The sequence below is a fragment of the Manacus candei genome, unplaced genomic scaffold (assembly GCF_025592945.1).
Source record: "Manacus candei isolate 608988 ecotype Guabito, Panama unplaced genomic scaffold, ASM2559294v1 h1tg000165l, whole genome shotgun sequence".
Lineage (NCBI taxonomy): Eukaryota > Metazoa > Chordata > Aves > Passeriformes > Pipridae > Manacus > Manacus candei.
In genome coordinates this window covers 243,383-264,162 of record NW_026138213.1, presented here as the reverse complement: position 1 = coordinate 264,162, position 20,780 = coordinate 243,383, and the positions used below count along the sequence as shown (strand labels likewise).

The 20,780-nt window shown below is 43.1% G+C and overlaps 1 protein-coding gene across 1 annotated transcript in view; it reads right to left on the bottom strand.

Annotated features, from left to right (window-relative positions):
• SIM2 (SIM bHLH transcription factor 2) overlaps window positions 1–20,780 on the bottom strand; it is a 56,441-nt gene that overhangs the window by 17,326 nt on the left and 18,335 nt on the right. Inside the window, exons 5-8 of the mRNA XM_051773047.1 lie at window positions 20,206–20,314; window positions 8,500–8,585; window positions 6,133–6,332; window positions 2,643–2,749 (exon numbers count right to left, since the gene is read on the bottom strand). Coding sequence (XP_051629007.1) covers window positions 2,643–2,749; window positions 6,133–6,332; window positions 8,500–8,585; window positions 20,206–20,314 — 502 coding nt within the window. The remainder of the gene's footprint in view (window positions 1–2,642; window positions 2,750–6,132; window positions 6,333–8,499; window positions 8,586–20,205; window positions 20,315–20,780) is intronic.

The window sequence follows — 20,780 nt, the reverse complement described above, 5'->3', positions numbered from 1 at the left end:
GCCTCTCCATCCCGTGTTTTAGAAAGCAAGATCCTCGTTATTTGTGTGGCCACACTTCCCTGGTTGCAGGGAACACTGTGGGTATTAATGGGGCTGCAGAAATAAATAACACCAGTTCAAAGGCCACGAGTGTTTTCATGTAGCTGGAAGCCAATCAAGAGTTTAAAACAGGAAACCCTGTTTGCTGCCAGCACACCTTAGGCAAACATCCACATCTCCACTTCCCTCTCAGCTTGATGTTCTTGTTACATCCCTTCTAACTTGTTCTCCTCACTGTTCCCTTTGTTTTATTCTCTGTGCTGCCTGACTTGGAGTTCAGTTGCTTTAGGTCTGCAGCTTGGGATAATTTTTTTTTTCCCTCTCTGAAAAAGCAAATGATCACCCCAGTTTAGGGTTACTTTTTCTTCTCTTAATACCCTTATTAGGTGTAAGATGTTTCTCTCTGGCTTTCTTCATCAGATGACACTTCATCATCAGATTGCTTTAGAGAATGGTACCTCAAACCTGCCAACCTTCTGCTGTTCATGTTCCTAAGACATTTACTGATGGATTGTGGGGGAGCTCTAACCATACTCCCCAGGGGGAGCTTGTACACTTTACATCTGTTTTAATAATTCCCATTACTTGGTATTCTAACAATGATCCTGCACTGTTGCCCAAGAATTTGCCATTGTTTTTTGCTTCTTGGGATTCATTTGCTTCGAAACTTTTCATAAACTCCTGCGCATGTCTCACATTTTTCTTCTGGTTTTAAACTTTACAATAACTTGTCTTTAATCTACAGAACTGCTCTTGGTTATTCTGTTTGGCTGAGGTCTGGGTTTGTTTTTTTTTTCCTTGTGGAGGATGTGGTGGGTAATTCAGTAATGATTTGTCTCTTCATTTCAAACTCCAGGCATACACAGATCAAACTGGCAGCCAAAGTACAAATCTACCACGCACACAGAATTATCCATCACTCTGCTCTAAGGGGGAAAACTGTTTTTTCAGAGGTGATTTTGGCTACTGTGGTGTCCTCTCCACGCTGGTTGATAAAAGTATTTCAAACTGTCTTGTGAAAATAAGGAGGGATGTTTTGTGCAGGTCAACAGTCACCTCCAGATACAGATGGTAACTCTGCAAAGAGGATGATGCCCTGACAGGACTTTTCCATGTACCCTGGTCATTCTAGTTTTTAACTTTCAATGGCCCAGAGTATTCAATAGTGTTTTGGTAAATATGACCTTGCTGTAAAGATCAGCTGGAACTTTCCCTGCCACCAACAGAACTCAGCACTTGGAATTTCAGTGCTGACTTGCCAAGCACCCTTACAACATCCTTCATATTCCAGATCCTCATGAATAACAGATATTAATGTGAAGAATTGACTAGTTTCTCCTTCAGGAAGCCTAAAAGGAGGGTTTGACTCTGGCTGCTTCCAGCCTACAGGAGCAATCTGGAAAAAAATTCACTGCCATTGGTTTTTGGATGTCATCTTTGCATCGTATGGGTTGCAGCAGACTGAGCCAAATCCAGAGTTCAGCTATTCCCTCAATTTGCTTTTCAAATTAATGTGCTACTGAATGAACTAATTCCCAGATCCAGATGTTTGAAGATATGAGTGCTGTCTCTGTTGGAAGATGGGAAAATTATTAAATGCAATTATTTTTTTTTTCTGACAATCCATTCCCCAAACCTCATCCACATGCTAATAATGAATGTTCCTCTAAGGACTTTTTTGGGTTTGCATTCACTTCAAACACGGGATGATTATTACTAACATATTTCAGAGGAATGGGGAGCTGTTGTAGAGTTTTTATTTTAACAACAGAAGCTAGTAAAGTTCAGATTCTGCCCTCTCACTCCCTCACTTGCTCTTTTGGGGTTTTTTTTCCTCCAGCCATGCAGAACCAAGTCCAAATTTTCAAAAGAGCCCAGACCTCCTAAATACAAAGATAAAACTGGCCAGATAAGTATTTTTTTCTCAGAAGCAGGGCAGATTGAGTATTGAGCTTATTTGCAGAATTAATGGTTTCCTTAAGTGATAGTCAAGTACTTTTGAAAATCTGTCTCCAATCAAGATTTGGAAAGTTTTTTCTGCTTTCCATCATAGTGCTTCTTGTCTGCAGAACTTCTCACTCTACTCCATGTATTTCCTAGAAATGTGGAATCACAGAATGGTTTGGGCTGGAAGGAACCTTAGAGATCATCTCATTCCACCCTCTGCCACTGGCAGGGACACCTTCTACCAGCCCAAGTTGCTCCAAGCCCCATCCAACCTGGCCTTGGAAACTTCCAGGGATCCAGGGGCAGCCACAGCTTCTCTGGACAACCTGTGCCAGGGTCTCCCCACCCTCACAGCCAACAATTTCTTCCCAATATCCCATCTAACCCTACTCTCTGAAGCCATTCCCCCTTGTCCTGTCCCTCCAGCCCTTGGAAATAGTCTCTCTCCATCTTTCCTGGAGCCCCTTCAGGCCCTGCAAGGCCACAATCAGGTCACCCCAAAGCTTCTCTTCTCCAGGCTGAACAATCCCAGCTCTCCCAGCCTTTCCTCCCAGCAGAGTTGCTCCAGCCCTGGGATCCTCTTGGGGCCTGCTCTGGGCTTGAACCAACAGGTCTAAGTCCTTGCTGTGCTTCCAGCCCCCACTCCCTGTACTTACACAGGTGATGAGCATATCGGAGGTGGAACACGTCACAGCCGTGGACATGGTGGTAGAGGGTTTTTTCTATCAGGTCTTGGGGTTCATATCCAGTTAATTCAGTGACCCTGGAAAAGGAACAATCCATAATAAACAAAAAACTCCGGGAATATTCCATTTCATTTACCTAACATTCGACTGTGCCAACAAATCAGGTGCCTTAAAGCTGCGGGACAAAAATGTTAGTTTTGGAAACGGAATCCTCACCTTTATAAGAAAATAAACCCTCTCAACCCTGCCAAAGCAAGGTGCAGCTTTTCCCTGGTACACACAAGCAGGAAAAAGAGCTCTTTTACTTATTTCCACCTCGAGCTTTTTGCCATTACTGTGCAAGACCTTTTGCATAAAGTTCTGGTCAAGGAGCTGTACATGAAACAATAAAACCACTCCGGTGGGCTGCTGAGACATTTCCATTTGCCTTTGCAAACATACAAGTGTAACACGTGTGTTAGTCCACAGGAGCTGTGATCATGGTTCTGTGAATTAATTCAGACTGGTGCCCAACAGCAGGAGGAAGCAGGAGCTTATTCCAGCTGGGAACGTGGAAACACAAGGAGGTGTGAAGACCACAAGGCAAAAGAAAGGAAGGCTGAAGCTTGACTTCAGAAAAACACCCCCACGTGATGAGAAGTAGAAAAACTGGAGGAATTTGAAACAGCAAAGTCTCTGTAGATGTTAAAGAACCAGATGCACAGGTCAGACATTGGGTCAGGCCTGAAGAGTCAAACTTCATGTTTCAGAGAGTAAAATTGTTATTCTGAGGATCTGCTGCACCAGCAGATGCATCTGCTTGTTTAATTTCAGGACTTTTACTTAGGACTAGCTCTGGTCTAGGCCTGTGGACTGAAAGCTTTGTAACAGCTGGAGTGCCCTAGGCTTGCCCTTGGAGGTTGTCCTCCAGTTTGGACTGAAGGAATCCAGTTTAAAAGCCTAAGGCCTCTTTGTGGTATGAACTGCAGTGTTCTTTGGCTTCAAAAGGATGTCCCTGGTCTGAACTCAAGCACTGATGAGGATGCTCTGCACCAGAGACTAACACAGTAATATCCACAGAAATGAATACAGGCTCTCAAGCAACATTTGTCAATGGGGGATGCAGATAATGCAAATTTTTATTAGTTTTTTTGTTTCTTTTGTAACTATTATGCACCTTCTCTACTCTTACTCTGTCTCTAACCAGCCCTGGGGACCCCACAGAGACTGGGAACTTGACATTCTGCTTGGGAAAGTGTTGGGTGTTTGGATTCTTCTGAGGGAAATCAGAAAAACAACAACATAAAAATGCTTTTGAGTACTGATTTATTATAAATAGGGTAGAAATACATCCATACCTCCCTAGCTATGCCTTCCTCTGGTAAAGTTCTACATGCCTTTGCCTCAGCCAGGGACTGCCAACGAGCAGTCAGCACGTGTGGTGTCTTTCTGCAGGAGGATATGGGAATTTTTGCCTGTGTTTCTCCTCTGCAGTGTGTTCTGGTCCCAAATTCTCACTTAACCCTACCAGCACCATGCTGGTGAAAGATCCTGCTCAGGTCCCAGTGCTCCTTCTGACTCCAGTGCAGTTGAAACGAGGGTGGCTTGGTGAGCTCAGAAGCAACTCATCCAAACCCAAACATGACACCACCAACCTAAGCCAGGTGTTCATTTTTCCAGAGGGCCCTGTCTCACTTTGAAGTTTTAAAAAGTTCGGGTCTGGATACAAACTCATCTGTTTTATTTCCTCAACACAAAATCCACCCCTCAACAGGGCACTGTAGGGAGCCTGGGCTCTCCAGGTTGTTCTTTGCACATGACAGGGAGGAGGGTTTGCCCCAAGGATCAGTTTTGGCCTCTAGAATTCTTTAAAGCCTTATTAACCACACAGCAATGATCCTCTCAGGCACATGGTGTGACTCTTGGGGATGGTCCTGTGCAGGGTTAAGAGCTGGACTCCATGATCCTTCTCCAGTGCCCTCAATGAATGGACTTTTGGGTTTCATGTTATATCAGTGCCTAGAAAAGGTTATTGAGCTGCTCCTTCCCACTTTCACACTCTCTGCTGTGACTGTTACCTCTGAAGATCCAGCAACACTTTCCCTCGCGTGGATACCACCAGGACCAAGCCTGAAAACAGTTTAGTCTTACTCCCAACATGTCCCTGCTCTGAGCAAACAGAGCTTGGTTTGCTCAGCTGGGAGAGCAGGAGGTTTTGGCAGTGCTTAATACCCCCGATTGCCCCGTGTGTGGATGACACCCATCTGCTCTTTGGCAAACACAGCTCGGGGTCTCTCCTCGCTCCTGTCAACACCTCTGGTTGTTCTGGCTCCTTTGAAGACACTTATGTCTCCAGGCAGTTCCTCTCAGGCACATCATTTCCTTTTTTCTTTTTTTCCCACATGCAAAGACATGTTGCTAAACCCCCTCGTGCTTCTCTGTAGCTGTTACATTAACTAACATGCGCCAAAAAAATAGGAATTATCCCAGAAACAAGAAGTTCTTTGTGTTTTAGCAGCTGATGGCCCACTGTCCCATGGACTCAGCACAGAGAAGGAACATGTTCCTGCATGGTTGGCCTGCCATGCCAGACTTCCCCACTGTCTTGGATACAGATTCTTTGTCACTGCTGCACACAAATATAATTTCTCCTTCTTGCAAATCCAGCCTGCCAGGGAAATATGGGGCACACGCTCCACAGGCAGGGATTTTTGAAGGATAATCATCTTGTCAATATTGTGTGTATTGGGCTTTTCCCCTCAGGTATCTTGAACTGCACTGCACAAAGTACCATTGTGTGTTACAAATTACTCTGCTTCAAAACCAGAGAAATCAATCATTTTAGTTGGTTCTGGGCTCTTCTCCTACCAGCTGAGTGAAGGCCCGGTTGTCTTTCCTCAGCAATAGCTGTTTTCCCCAAATTTTGTTTGTGAAGGCCGTGTTTCCATGCAGTAGAAAATGGAATTAATTGTCATGCCCACAACCCCATCAAGAGCACTGGTCTCATGGTTAAGGCACAGCAAAGTGCACGAGACTCTCTTTTCTTACTACTCTGTCAAAAGCTTTCTGGGTGACACCAGGAAGGCATTTGACTTCAGTGTTCCAGTCGTGGGGTGTTTTTTTCTGGTACACCCTCATTCCCTCTGCCAGCTTTGTACGTTAAAATCTGTGTCATTTAAGGTAAAAATGTGTCACTGCTCATGTGATGAAAACTCACTGCGAGAAGGCTTCAGACTCTCTGCAACCATAGGTAACTCCAGGTTAAATTGTCCAGGCTCCTATTTCTTGGCATTCGAGACAAAGCATGGTCTATCCAGCTGCCTGAAAGGCTTTGAAGACTCACATGGCCTTCGAGTTCCAGATCTATTTTGGCCTGCTTTATTTTTTCATGGATGTTTTGACGTGTTTGGAAACCGCCGTGGCTCGCGTTAACGCTCGACCTTGAAAATGTTTTGATGCTCGAAACGGAAGAGCTGCTTACCTGGAATCCAGGAATATCAGCTTTAAGTCCAAGCTTGCTCTGAACATAAACATGTTGCTGTGAAGCTTGATCTCGGTGATTGCACTGGGAGGTAAAGACTGACCTACAGCCACCAGCCCAACGATTTGGTAGCAGGAGTCGTACAGAGACATATCGAGCATGTACTGGCGGATCTTCAAGTAGCCACTGCAGTGGATCACCTGGAAGGGGAAGAAAACATAATTTCTGATGGCAAGGCAGCCAACAACTCATCTTCAATGATTTCATAAAGCCACACACCCTTAAAACATTAAATTCTGCTTAGTCTGTTAAAGCTTTGGTGTTGCAGTGGATTCATAAGTGGAGATCCAAACACAGTAAACACAAAATCTGTGTTTACTGCCCACATGATTAATCCAGTGTTAAAGCACATGCTCTTGGGGGACTATCTAACTGATTTCTAGTTAATACTTTCTTGTAGATACAGACAGCACTCATGTTCATTGATAAAAAATCTGGAAGCTGCTTTTTTGAAACCACCATCTCTCACACACACATAAAAACATTTACATTCCAAGGAGTTATTCTGGTAAAAACCAAACACTTTAAAAATCCAGTGCATATTAATGCATCCTATTTATAAGGCTTGGCTGTTGTATAGGTAAATGCACAAGAAATGAGTTTTAAGTTCTCTGGTCAAGTTCAGATGATATTCTCCTGACACACGCCCAAGCCCTGAGATCAGATTTCGGAATCCCTGTGTACAATTCCTAATCACAGAGGTGATAATGTCAGTGTTAGGCTGTAAAAATTCACGATGTCAGCTAAAGAGGAGGGGAAAATGTAACCTGGGGACTCTTCCAGAACATAAGATGGAGTTAATGTAGTGCTGGTGTTTGGAAATCATCGGTGCTCCTGGCAATTTTCTACTGCAAGCATCAGGAATACACACACACATCCTTAAGCTTAATTTATCTGTTTGTTTGACTTTTAACTGTGTCTAATGGAAAGAAATTAATTTACTGTATTTACTATTCCTGAACAACCCATTAAAACTGTAAATAGGCTCCTCCTGTATAACCTTCCTTCCTCCTTTCCAATCACTAAGTGATTAATATATTTAGCACAAGTGATTAATATATTTAGCACAATAATAAGAACAGCTTCTTTAAGATCTCTCAACAGATCTGAATTCCCAGATCACTTAGTCCATGAGTTTTTCCTGTGCTTCACCTTATAAGGTGATTTTCTAAAAAATTAAGTCCTGACTCTGAGTACAGTCAAAGGGAATAAATTTAGGCCAACAGCTCTCTAGATAAATGAATCCTTTAATGTTTTACTGTGCAAACTTGTCATAGAGAGCAAAAGAAGGTGATGTCTCTGACTAGAAGAGGTAAATGGGAAATAAAATACAGAGATACCGCCATTACAAGCTCTACTCTTTTACCTGATTTCACATTCAGCTCTGGGACAGGATCATTTTTGCTGGGAAGCAGCTGAGCAAACAGGGTTCATGTAATGAAGAATTATCAGTCCAACCAGGTAGGTAAATAAACAGACATATGGCTGCACTTTGAACACATTCCTTTAAGGAGCTCTGCTTCTCTTGCAAGCTTTCCTTTTTGGTTTGGAATAACTCAAACAAAAAGAATGCTCACCAGGCTGCATGTGAATTACCTTCCCTGATGGAGATAGAATTATTCTGTGTGGCTCCAAGAGCAGCAAACACACACTGCAAAGCTCAGGATAAAAACTACCTGCAAAGCTGACAATAAAAACTACCTGAGGGGCAGCTGCTCTCCTAAAACCTCAGCATTCGCTGTGGCCTCTGATTTCATGTCATAAAGAGAAAAAATAATACCAACAGCGACATTTCCAAACAGACTTAGTGGTTTAGTACAATTCAGTCCTGGGGTGATGGCCCTGGTTGTTTGGAATAACATTCATGTGGAGGCCAACGAGGTGACTTGTGCAACTGGGTGGCGGCTCAGCCAGAGGCTGAGGGATGTGGAAAGGCTCCAAATTCCTGTGTCTGGGTTCCTGCCTCACCTGCCTCCAGTTCCACAGGGGAATAAGACCTAGCTGTGTGCTCTCCTTGCAGCTCCGTGGCTGGGCTCCAGCTCATTCCCCAGCCTGGAAGAGCAGGGATCAAGACGTGGGAATGTGCCACAGAGCAAACTCCAGCTCGCTGTGAGAGGGTTTAGACTTGCATTACTAAGGGGATCTGCAATCAGGAGTGGGATTTTTTGGATCTTTACTGATTCTTGTCATCACAGATTTCGCTCTCAGCTACGTATATGTAAAAAAACCAAACAAACACAACTAAATAAATAAACTTGTCGACTGTTGAACAACTGAGGGGTGGAACAAAAAGTTTATATACATTACCTTGTACCCACTGCACGTCAATCCTGCATTCCTCTTGGCTAGGACACACTTCATCCTCAGGAAAAATGATCTCTCAATTTCATATTCTGAAAGGATAAACCACACTGCTTATTTATTACTGGGGATTTCCAAACTGCCCATAACATTCCCCTCGATGAGTTCACTGAGGTGTTTATGTCTCAGCCTCAGCCCTTCTGCTTCCCCACTCCATCTCTGCCCTCAGGATTTATTTTCACCTTTGTGTTAGAATTCCCTGTGAAAGTTGGACAAGTCAACATGATAATGCCTCCAAAATTCTGGTTTTGCCACCCTTCACAAGGCAATCACCTTGTTTTTGAACACCTAATACCAGTCCCTGTTGGTAAAGGGAAGGAGGAGTGTAAATGAAGATACTCTCCAAAATAATAAAAGGGAAGCAAGACAATTCAGTGAGTTTGGAATAAATTGAGTGTACGTAGCTGGTCATGCCCAGACCTTCTGGCCTCCATATGCAGCGTTATTACCTGTTTCACTGACTTCCAAAACCATTTTGGTAAGTTATTTTTAAACTAATAGCTTAATGGATAACCTCCAGAAATATTTTAGTATTTTTTATAGCTCAGGTACACATATATTTTCTGCTAGGAATATGTTAATATTATCTTTAATATTAATTATTCCCCTTAATAGTTCAGACACCATAAATAGTTCTGACTCTTTTTTTTTTTTTACTGAAAATGCAGTTTGGCAGAACACAACTATATAAAGACAAGAAAGAACTCATCTGGTACATCTGTGAGCAGGAAAATCAGGGAAGCAGAAGAGTTCCCAGCTTTGTTGCAGTGTGTGTTTCCTCCTAACTCCCCATAAAGTTTCCACTGTCATCAGTTGGAGTCTTGCTGTGATTTAACTGCTCAGTTGTATTCCTGATTTTTGTGCATCCATCACCCAGTGAACCCCTCTTGGCCACACACTTGCACTGGTTTGAGCCTCACACCACTACCTGGAAACCAACTCCCTCTCTATAATAAGTTCTGAGTTTAAAGGTCTGAAGATACAACCACAGAAAATGGATTTAGAAGGGAGGAAAAAGAAACACTTCCTGAGTATTTGAATTTTCCATTTATCTCCCTAATTCAAATTAGATCCTTATGGGGAAAAACAGGCACTTGAATGAACTGACACACCTGATGTGGAGTTTTAAATATAAACTTAGACTGTTTGATGGGAGGAAGGCACAGGGTACAGATTGTTGCTGCTGAAACCTGATCTCATGAGGAAAGAATGGGTCTGGACATTGGGAACAGCAGTGAAGTTCATGGCTTCGATAGGGATGACCTCACACCAGGACAGGAGGGATATGGAGCTCCTGGAGTGGGTCCAGCAGAGGCTGCAGAGATGCTGAAGGGATGGAGCATCTCTGGGAGCAGCAAAGGCTGAGGGAGCTGTTGCTGTTCAGCCTCCAGAGCAGACACTGAGAGGGGCCCTCCCCCAGGTCTGTAGGGGCTGCAGGGAGGGGGCAGAGGATGGACCAGGCTCTGCTCGGGGGGGCCCAGCAATGGCACAAGAGGAACGGGCAGGAACTGATGCCCAGGAAGTTCCACCTGGACATGAGGAAGAACTTCTTTGCTGGGCAGTGACCCAGCACTGAACAGAGACCAGAGAGGGTGTGGAGTCTCCTCACTGGGGATATTCCAGAACCATCTGGACACAATCCTGTGCTTGTGCTCTGGGATGACCCTGTTGGAGCAGGGAGGTGGGACCAGATGAGCCACTGTGGGCCCTTCCAACCCTCCCCATTGTGTGATTCTGTGTCAAGGTGCCCAGTGAATAATGTGCAGGTGCTCCATGGAATGTGACATCTGGTTTGCAGGGTTGGAGCTGGAGAACACAAAAGCCACCACAGTGAGATCTTTGTGAGTGTGTTTGTGTGAGGGCATAAAATCTACGGCCAAACTTTGAGACTGACTCACTGGCAAGGGAAAGCAGAATCCCAGAATCATTTGGGTTGGAAAAGCCCTCCCAGCCCATGGATCCCCCCTGTGCCCCATGCCCACCTTGTCCCCCAGCCCAGAGCACTGAGTGCCACGGCCAGGCCTTCCTGGGACACCTCCAGGGCTGGGCACTCCAAACCTCCCTGGGCAGCCCCTGCCAAGGCCTGACCACCCTTTCCATGAGGAAATTCCTCCTGATGTCCAGCCTGACCCTCCCCTGGCATAGCTTGAGGCCATTTCCTGGAAGAAGAGGCTGATCCCCAGCTGGCTACAAGCAGGAGCAGGACATGGATGTTGTCCCTGGTGATCTGAGAGCTGTCAGTGTGTTTGTGGTGGCTGTCACAGCTCTGCTGTCCGTGGTGATCTGTCCCTGGTGGGCTCTGTGTACCTGTGTGTGCCTACTGGGAATAAAACCATCTCCAGGCTTGATGGAAAGGTTGCAAAATATGAAGGAGCAACAAGACCAAACCCCTCACATAAAAAATTGGATGTGCAAGACTGTGAAGGGTGTGAATTAGTGGTCATATAAAATTAGTCTTCATATTAACTGGTACCTTCACCAGTGTGACTCCTTCAGTACTCTCAAAAGTAAAAGGAGTGGGCAGCAAAGTAAAAAAGAACTGAATTAAATTTGCAGTTGTAAAGCTGAGAAATAAAAGCCCTGGTATCCTGCTGGATGATAACACAACCATCAGTATAATGCAGAACTTCAGATATCACATCCAGGCTGTACCTGATGTAATTAAGATCATCTGCTCTGATGAAGAGGATGTGGAAAGAAAATGAGGTACTTAAAGGTTTAGCCAGCAGAGAGGGAGAGACTGAATATTCAAATAGGAGAAATCAGATGAGTTCTGAGCAGAGTGATTACTGAGGCAGCTGTCCTGCTGCAGAGGTTAATCACAAAATTGTGAGGAATGGGAGACGTGGAAACTCAAGATAAAGCAGGGGAAAGAAAGCCTGTGGCACAAATAGTGAGCACCTGCTCTAAAAACAGAACAGAGATGTCATGGGATGGAGCAAAAGTCTCAAATTAGGGAAGGCACAAAACTAGCAAATATAAAATAAGCACTTCAGACTTAAATAAGAGGTGAATGCAATCAATTATTCTGAAAAGTTGTGAGTTTATCAATCGGAATGAAGTTTTGAAAAACTGGGAAAAAACAACAGCATAAAGCATCTTGGCCTAGTAATGTAATTATTGATATCACTGGTGTTTTTTCAAGCAAAGGTGTGAGCACAGAGAGGATCCTTGGGCTATCAAGAAGGTTTGAAACAAAAGATACCAGTGAAGTGCTGCCAGTTCTTAAGTAATTAAAGATCAAAGGATCTGTGGATTAAGCACATAGATATGAAACCTAAGAGAGAGAATAATGACTAGGAAAGTGTTATGATTAATAAAATGTCATGACTGAGTCAGAATATAAATAATACTGAAGGAAAATGGCCTTCTTAATTAGTAGAGAATATTCATAGCACCTAATAACTGAAGTTTAACCACTGCATTTAATTATTTGTATATATAATCTATGTAAATGTATTCATGTAATGGATGTTGACACATCTTTAAGTGTTAAGAAAATGTTCAAAAATCAACGTATAAACTATTTCTGTTCAGCACAGAGAAAAGGTGAGACCAACAGGTTGCAGACATCCTTAAGGTCCATTCCAACCCAACTGTTCTATGATTCCATGATTCTGTGGAGTCAGAATCCATATCCATGTCCAAAATGTCCATTTCAACTCCACCACTGTTGATTTTTTTACCAAACTCCACGTTTCCCACATCAGGTTATTAGGAGTATTTCTATTCTACTGATTATTCCTACATTTCCTGGCCAGCTCACAGAGCTACCTCCCTCAAGCTCTGTTACGATGGAGTTTAGTAGATCCAATAAAAACCATAAATGAGGCAGAAAATAAATGGCTTCATTCAAATCTCAGCCCAAACTTTTCCCTACATCCCCACAGAGCTGAAACACAGCAATCCATGAATGAGAACATAGAAAAACCCTGCTGGCCGTGGACAAACAGAAGATACATTTCTCTCTCAGGGCACAAAGTCTCATTTCTACAAAGTGTGTCCTCTCCAATAATCGCTTTTTTTTTTCCTTAGCTCATCCATCATGCAACACAGTTTGACTTCAAGCACTGGGCAGGAATAAAACAGCCTGTTTATATTCTACAGATTTGTATTTTCACGCTGTCATAAGCAGAATAAATGTCGTGGTAAAGGAAATGAGCCTTCGCTATTTTGGATGAAGAATCCGTGCATTTGTTCACTCCTACTGCACGACTGCCAAGCAGGATTCTCCAAGCCTTTCTGTGAAATTATGGTTAGCTTTATGGAAGCCAGAATTGTCCATCCCTAGAGGAGCAACTATGAAATTCGTCTTTGCTTTCAACTCCATCTTTCATCTGTTTTGAAAGAAAGCAGTCACACAATTCTGTGGTTGCACAGTGGACTGAGAAAACAGTTCCTTGTGACTTTTTCCCACAGTTTCACCTCTCGTGCCTTTATTTTCCCTAAGGTAAAAGCTGCTATTTTACACCCTGTTTCCAAAGCTCTCAAGTTTTGACATGAGCAAAACATGACATTGTTTTGTTGCAGAATCACTTTATAAATGAATATAAACGGGGATGCAAAGTGCACAGTGCTGCACCAAGAGCTGCTTTAGGAATGTGCATCTCATCTGTCACTCCAAGAAAACTGTGAAGCAGCATTAAAATTGGGAGCTCCAAACACAACTGATGGGTCAGATTTCAGCTCCAGTGCAGGAGGCCAAAACTGTTCTCAAGGGGCACTTTTAGAGCAGGTCACCTGATTCTGCCTTCCCTTGTGTGGAGACACACACCTGCATCCTCTGGAGACAAGGCACAGGTGGGATAAGCTCCATACATGTCCCTGCTGGACTGTTCTACAGGTGGAAACACAGATACCACAAGTTCATGTGTGGATGACACTTTTCTGCCCATCCCCCAAGCAGTCTGCATATTTTTTTTCCCTTTTGGTTGTTATTTAGTGGTTATTTCCATCTTACCTCCTCTGTTCTCTAAAGTCACACGTGTTCTACTCTTATTCTTGTGTGGTCTGCAAGGCATCTGGGTCCCACACAGCGCAGTGCTGACAAAAGAGGATGTGAGGATCTTGGCTTGACTCTTGTGAGCACAACAAGGCTCTAGATTTGTGTGAGACACAGAATCACAGAATGGTTTGGGTTGGAAGGGACCTCAAAGATCATCCAGTGCCATGGGCAAGGACACCTTCCACCAGACCAGGTTGCTCCAAGCCCCATCCAACCTGGCCTTGGACACTTCCAGGGATCCAGGGGCAGCCACAGCTTCTCTGGGCAACCTGGGCCAGGGCCTCCCCACCCTCACAGGGAAGGATTTCTTCCCAATATCCCATCTAACCCTGCCCTCCTTCAGCTTAAAGCCATTCCCCCTTGTCCTTTCCCTTGTCCAAAGTTCCTCTCCAGCTTTCCTGGAGCCCCTCTAGGCACTGGAAGAGGCTCTAAGATCTCCCTGGAGCCTTCTCTTCTCCGAGCTGAACAGGAGACACAATGCCACAACCTGTATCCCTTAATCCTGGATGAGGGTGACACCAACTTCTAAACCAAAAAAGAAGTGAAAACACTGTAGACACCCAGAGAAAAGATGCTTCCATAGCAGCACACACAATTTTAAGACAGTCCTCAAACTGGGAATCTGGGCTTGGCCAACAGAAGTGGGTTGGTTTTCCCTGGTTTTCCCTTGGTTTTCCCTGGTAATGCTCCAGCTGTGGTAGGAAAGGGATCAGTTCTGCTGTTGCCCTGTCCTAGAGTTCCAAACTTGAACAAATTACCCAGATCTCCTCCCCTTTTAGACAGTTTGTTCTGTGTCCTGATTATATTCAGAAGCCTGGCAGGGGGTAAATTGTCTCTGTTACCATTCCTGCCATCCAAACTGAGCTGTTTACTTGCATTTACCCAAATTTTCCCTTTTTCCTGTAAGTGATACTTCCAAACTTTCCTTGGAGAAAATTTCAGCAGAGCACTAGGCAGAAAGGGAAACAACAGGATTTACAGTGAGACTCTGCTCTTTTTGGTATATTTTACTATTTTTATATTAAAATGATATTTCAGAGGCTTGTCAGCCACCCTCTTTTCCACTTTTGTCCCTCAAAAATTCTACTTTCTATGTTCCTCAAGTTTAAAGTAACCCTAACAAACAGTGGCAACAGGATCATGTTAAATCATTATCACTCAGCAATGGTTCTCCTGTAAAATATATTTAAATTAATGAAAACTAAAATCCCTGCCAATGTTTGTCTTTTGCATACGTGCTGCTAGAAAAAAAAAAAAATTCTTTACAACTCAGTGTAAAAGAGATGCCAAATTTTCTATCCCCTTCTTTTGATGTCAAACTTTATGTGTGGAGGGAAGTTCTTCCCTGAGAGGAAAAGTGTGGGATTTGCTTCTGGGCTGAGTGAAATGGTGCCCTTAAAGCATCAGCTGGAGTGGAGAAAGCCTGACCTAATGTATTCCACATTCCTTGTGGAACTCACATTAGGCTTATAACTAATCATATAGGAATTATCCAGTTGTTAGCAGACAACTGGAATGTCTGCAGCAACTACCACGTTTCTTTTTCCCTTTCCCTGCTCTGGGGAATATTAATAAACAGCTTTTAGTGCACCATGCCTTGGTGGGAGTCAGCAAAATTTGGGGAGCTGTAGATGTTTTAGAGGTTTAAAATCTCAGAAAAAGCAATTGAAACCAACTAGAGACACACAGTGCCTGGCTGGAAACACACACTGAAGAGCAGCACAAAATGCTGAAACCTTCTCAGCATTGATTAATTCCTCGAATCCCTCTCAGCATTGTTTAATTCCTTGTCTTGGTGAACCCTCAAATATCTTTTATTTTGCTTGTTTTCTTGCTTGTGTCAGCTGCAATCTCAAGAGATGGATGGTTTAGTGTTACTGCCCTGCTACAGGCCCTCCACTCTGTGCTGTGAACCGAGAGAAAGCTTCCTGCAGGAACAGCGAGTAGAGACAGTTCAGCAACAAAAATATTTTAAAAGTAACATCATTTGAGGGCATAAGGTCCTGATTGCAGCCCAGTTTGTGTTGGCACATTGTTCCCTCCAAAGATTGTGCTGCCAGAGCTCCAGGAGCGTTTGGACAACACTCTGAGGGATGGAGGGGGATTGTTGGGGTGTCCTGGGCAGGGCCAGGGCTTGGACTGGATGATCCTGGTGGGTCCCTCCCAGCTCAGGATATTCTGGGATTCGATGACTAGGCAGAATTTGGCCTGGCACCACAACCAACACCTAACAGTCCTCCTACACTAAGGAGGGGAGGTCTGCAACACGCACCAAGTCTCTACAGTCAGTCTGAAACAAAACTTTGCAGGTATCCAGGACTCAAAAACTACTATTGCCCTGTCATTTCCTGAGAGAGAGGCCCAGGAATGCTGATACCAGCCTTTACAACAAATACAGGTGGCACAGGGAGTGCAAAACTGAGGTGCAAGCCTTCACAGGTACAAAACTAAGCCAAAGCACACTACAGTGCTGCAGACCAGAAACACAGTCAGCAATATCTGCTAAGGTGTGAAGGGCCAGGGAAGTCATCTGAGATCTGAGCACAGCCAGGACACATAATTTGGAATCGATATCAAAATATTTTTTCCTCTTTTATTTCTTTCTTTTTCTTTCTGCTAACTCACCCCAGTCAAATATAATGGATTTATTTCATTACAACTGGTGCAAAGTCGGCCTGAAGACTCGCAGGTGAGGTGATTCACTGGGCCATATTCTACTTTAAATATGTATGTGAGGGAGATTATTCTTTTTTCCCCACCCCAGCCACCCTCAGAAAGAGAGTCCAGCTGTTGGCTTCTCTCGTAGCAAAGTTCATATTGCTTTACATTTTCACCCCTGGCCACGTAAGTAAAAAGGCAGCTCAAAGACTTTGTTAAGTCAGAGCTGAAATTCTCCAAAGCCCCCCCAGATCAGGGGGCTTATGGCTTTCACTGAGTCAGGGCTTGTAGACTTAAAGAAAGGAGCATGAGCTCTCAGTTGTGACCTGGGCAGTCCAGGCCATTAAAATTCAGCCTGTTGCCCCTGTGCTGAGCTTCTTTTTGCCTGAATTCTGTCTTCTCTGACCCGCAGCCTTGGGCTGAAGGCATCAAAACTGGAAGAAATCACTGCTTCCCTCAGTGTTTTCTTCTTGTGGTTAATCAGACTCCCAGCTATGAATGAATGCATTATCCTAACTCGAGTTTTTGTGGTTTCAGGGCACAGAAGTTGCTCCTTGATACGTTTTTTTACTTCTAAACCAGCCCTTTGGTTCCCAGTATTTTCTTTCCTCGGAAAAATGTACACACAGTAATCAATCAATCCCAATCTTCTCGCTGATAAACCAAACAGATCATAGAATGATAGAAAGATTTGGATTGGAAAGGACCTTAAAGATCATCCCATTCCAACCCCCTGCCATGGGCAGGGACACCTTCCACCAGCCCAGGTTGCTCCAAGGCCCATCCAACCTGGCCTTGGACACTTCCAGGGATCCAGGGGCAGCCACAGCTTCTCTGGAAAACCTACTCCAGGCCCTCCCCACCCTCACAGTTCACCAGCATCCACATTCCCAGAACTTATTGCCTTTAATCTAGCTATGAAGTCCCAGCTTCTGGAAGTATGTGATTATTCAAGTGTTTCCACTGTCTTTTAGAAAAACAAAACTATGTACCTGCCATATTTGGGGTGTGCCTTGTTCTACCTGACACATGAGGAAGTCCAGGGCGAACTTAAAATGTAATAATTTAAGAAGGTTTATGCCTTTTAAACTAATATAGAATTTTTTCTCACACCGAGGTGAGTTATCTGAAGAAAAACAACGTGACAGGATTATATAAAGAACTTCCTACTACCTTTGATTTTATGCAGTAATTTGAATTTCCCTGCGAAATAAATAGAGGTCAAATCCAAATTTACAAAGACCATAAAACTGGAGGTCAAAAATAATCTGTACTCGGTGTTATTTAATACCAGTAACAGAATACCACAAAGTGTAGATATGTCTGTTGACATTTGTGATTTTATTCCTCTCAGAACAGATCTTATCCAGCTACAGCTGCTGAAATAACACCTGAACTAAACATGTATCCAAATATCTGGGCCCTTTATGTGAGCCAAGCTGTAAATTTCTGATATAAAAATCCATGTCTGCAGTGGAATATTGATTTTACACCTAAGTAATGCCCCAGATTGGAGCAATCTATAACGTAATAAAGTTATAAAAGGAATGTTTTTATTTGACTTGATGATTCAGCCGTGTTTTAGAAGATTAAAAGATATAAAAAGAAACTGAAATGACAAAAAATTCTCTTTAAAAAAATCTGTTTTCCTCCTTTTTTTTTTTTTTGGAAAATAAAGCCACTTCCACTCAACTGCCCTCTGTCCTAAGTTATTTGTGGAACTCCATCTTTTACCTAAATATTGAAAATATCTCCTCAGATACAGATGGAAGTTGCTTCATTCCTGCCCTATTCCTGAAACCTAATTATTAAATAGGTTTCAGGTCTTCACTGGATTAAAATAGGAAACCTGCTTTGATTTGTGTAGTTTAAAAATTATAGTAGCATTTTGTAGTTTAAAGATATAATTAAGATTTAAGTTTATCTCTCAAGATACATATGTATAAAACACTGCGGAAAAGGGAATTACTGGCACAGGGGAGGCAAAAAAATATAAATATTTGTTCACTCTGTCAATTTTAGGAAGATTTAACTGTAGATTCTGGTTTTTTTAATACACCCACTCCATGCATTTTATGGGGGAGAGATTTCCATAAAATATTCCATATTTCCATAAAATAATCTCTGTACAAACCAGGACACAGCTGAACTCCCTTATTTATCTTCTCCAGGTCTAAGAATCCAAATAAGATCCTGTTGTTTGCAGGTTTTTATCACTCTCCTCTGCTACACAAAATTTTATAGTAAATATACCCAAAATGGGTCACAATTCCAAGGGAATTTTCCTTTAACTTTGCACTAATGAGAAACCAGAGCCTGATTTTGATAACTAAACAGCATCTTTTCAGGGGGAGGAAAAGAAAGGTATGGAGAATGAGGGATATATTTGGGAAGAACAGGAAGAGCTGTGGGATTATTTGCTTCATTCCAATCAGACTCTTGTGACTTTAAATCTGTAAAAATCTCCAATAATAAATCAATATATGTGTGTATTTTAAGAAAAACAAGAGGTTATTGGCATTGGCAAGACAGTATGGATAAGAATATCCTACTAGCAATTTTGGATACCAGAAAAACTGCATGAAAATCATGGATTTCACAGGATCAGCAAGGCTGGAAGAGACCTTCAAGATCATCCAGTTCCACCATCAACCCAACACCACCAAAATCACCCCTAAACCATTTATATCAGGGGGCATCTCCTCTGCTTATCAGTAAGGTAGGAAAAAAGGGAAAAAAAATCTTGTCTTAAAAAATGTCAAACTTAAAAAATATCCTGAGCAAACTATGAAATAGTCAAGTAACTATGAAATAGTCAAGCTAGAAGAGGCCCAGAAAAAGAAGTTTGTTTTCCAAGCCCCCCCAAGGGAGTTTGTTTTCCAAGACAACCTGCCTGGGGAGGAAGAAAAGAGGAGGAGGCTGAGATAATTCTTCCATTAGCACCACTCAGAGCAGTAAATGTGCTTCCAGGCACACCAGACTTCCCTGGATCCAGAGGGAACGTGGCTCTGCCCTGATGGAATCACAGGAGTCAGAACCAAGCACAGAAAATGCAGAGGCACCAGAACTGTGGAAAAAAATGACTGATCCTAAATAGAATTGTGGTGTAAACCCAAAATGCCTCTTGTTTTTAGACTGGGATAAATTAGCAGGGTGGGAGGTCTAAGTGATTCAGCAATTATGAAATATATGTGAAAGCACGTTGGATGGAGGCAGATTATGGCTGATATTTTAAAATTCAGAGAATTGCCCCAGTGAAACAAAAGCTACTGAAGAAGGTGGTGCAAAGATGAGAATGACTTATTGTCATAGTTTTATAGCAGTTATATATAGTAGTTATTGCACTGAAGTAACAGCACAAAAAGGGTTGTGTCCATATTTATGAGCACAGCCAGGGTGACAGCAAGGCAAGGGAACTTAATTTTCCTGGAGAAAACTCTTTTTAAAATGAGTTTCTAAATTCAAATTGTTTACAAACCCAATTCCACTCTTCCTACAGTGGGGAGCATTAGGTCTGGCTTTTTGTCCAAGCTTCAAATTCAACAGCTGTTTCAAAAATATTAAAAATATCCTCCTATTTACCGATTGCCTGATGTTTTGGTGGTTTTTTTTTTTTTCCACTAAGACCATGTAGCTTCAGCTGTGCCCAGTTAGGCCAACAACATTTCTGCAACCTCAGCAGTGATGACAAGACAACAGAGACGAAATGGCCACTGGGCAAAACCTAAAAAGCTGTTTAAAACTGCACGGGCATGAGAGGCATGAGAGGCATTATTTAATCTGGGGTAGCTGATTCCTTTTAGTGCAGCAACCCAAAATCCTGCCTCGTGGTTTCAGGTTTGTGTTCCTCCTCCTCCTCCTCCCTTTGTGGACATCTTCAAACAGGATAAATACGAACTTAAGGAATCATAGAATGCTTTGGGTCAGAAATTTTCACTTCTATTTTTTTTTTTTTTTCACTTTTTCACTTGTGGTTTGATCACAGGTACCTTGCAAGAGGTGAGGGTGGAGAGGCTGGTGAGCAGTAAGGACAGCTGTCATCTCATCGTGATCAGAGGGGTGGATGTACTCGTAAATGCTGTTTCCAGTGAGCTCCACCTGTGGAGGGACACGTAACACAAGCAGCTGGTTCATTTTTTTTTTGTCCTTAAGCAACCCAAGCCCTGCAGCTGGGTGACCACACACCAGTTTTAGAGCAGGAGGTTGATGTATCAAACCCATCTTCCAAATTACACCCAATAAACTCAATTCACCTCTTCTTCAGCACCAGTTAAAAATTGTTATGGGAATTTCTGGTGGTGCATCAGAGACAGAAGAGCTGCTGTTGGAGAGAGCTGGGAATGAAATGATGAACTGGAGCAGCTGTAGAAATGTTTGATGGCCACGAAACGGGGTAAAAACCTCCGGGGACGGCCTTGATGTCCCTCAAGGGGGCAGATATTTAAAAAATAACATTTCTCCAGGTTCCCAGAAACTCTCACCTGCGCTCAGCTGGCAGCTGAGCTCTCTGAGCCAAAACCACCCCACTCACACGATCCCTTTGTGCCTTTTCAAAGCCCATCCG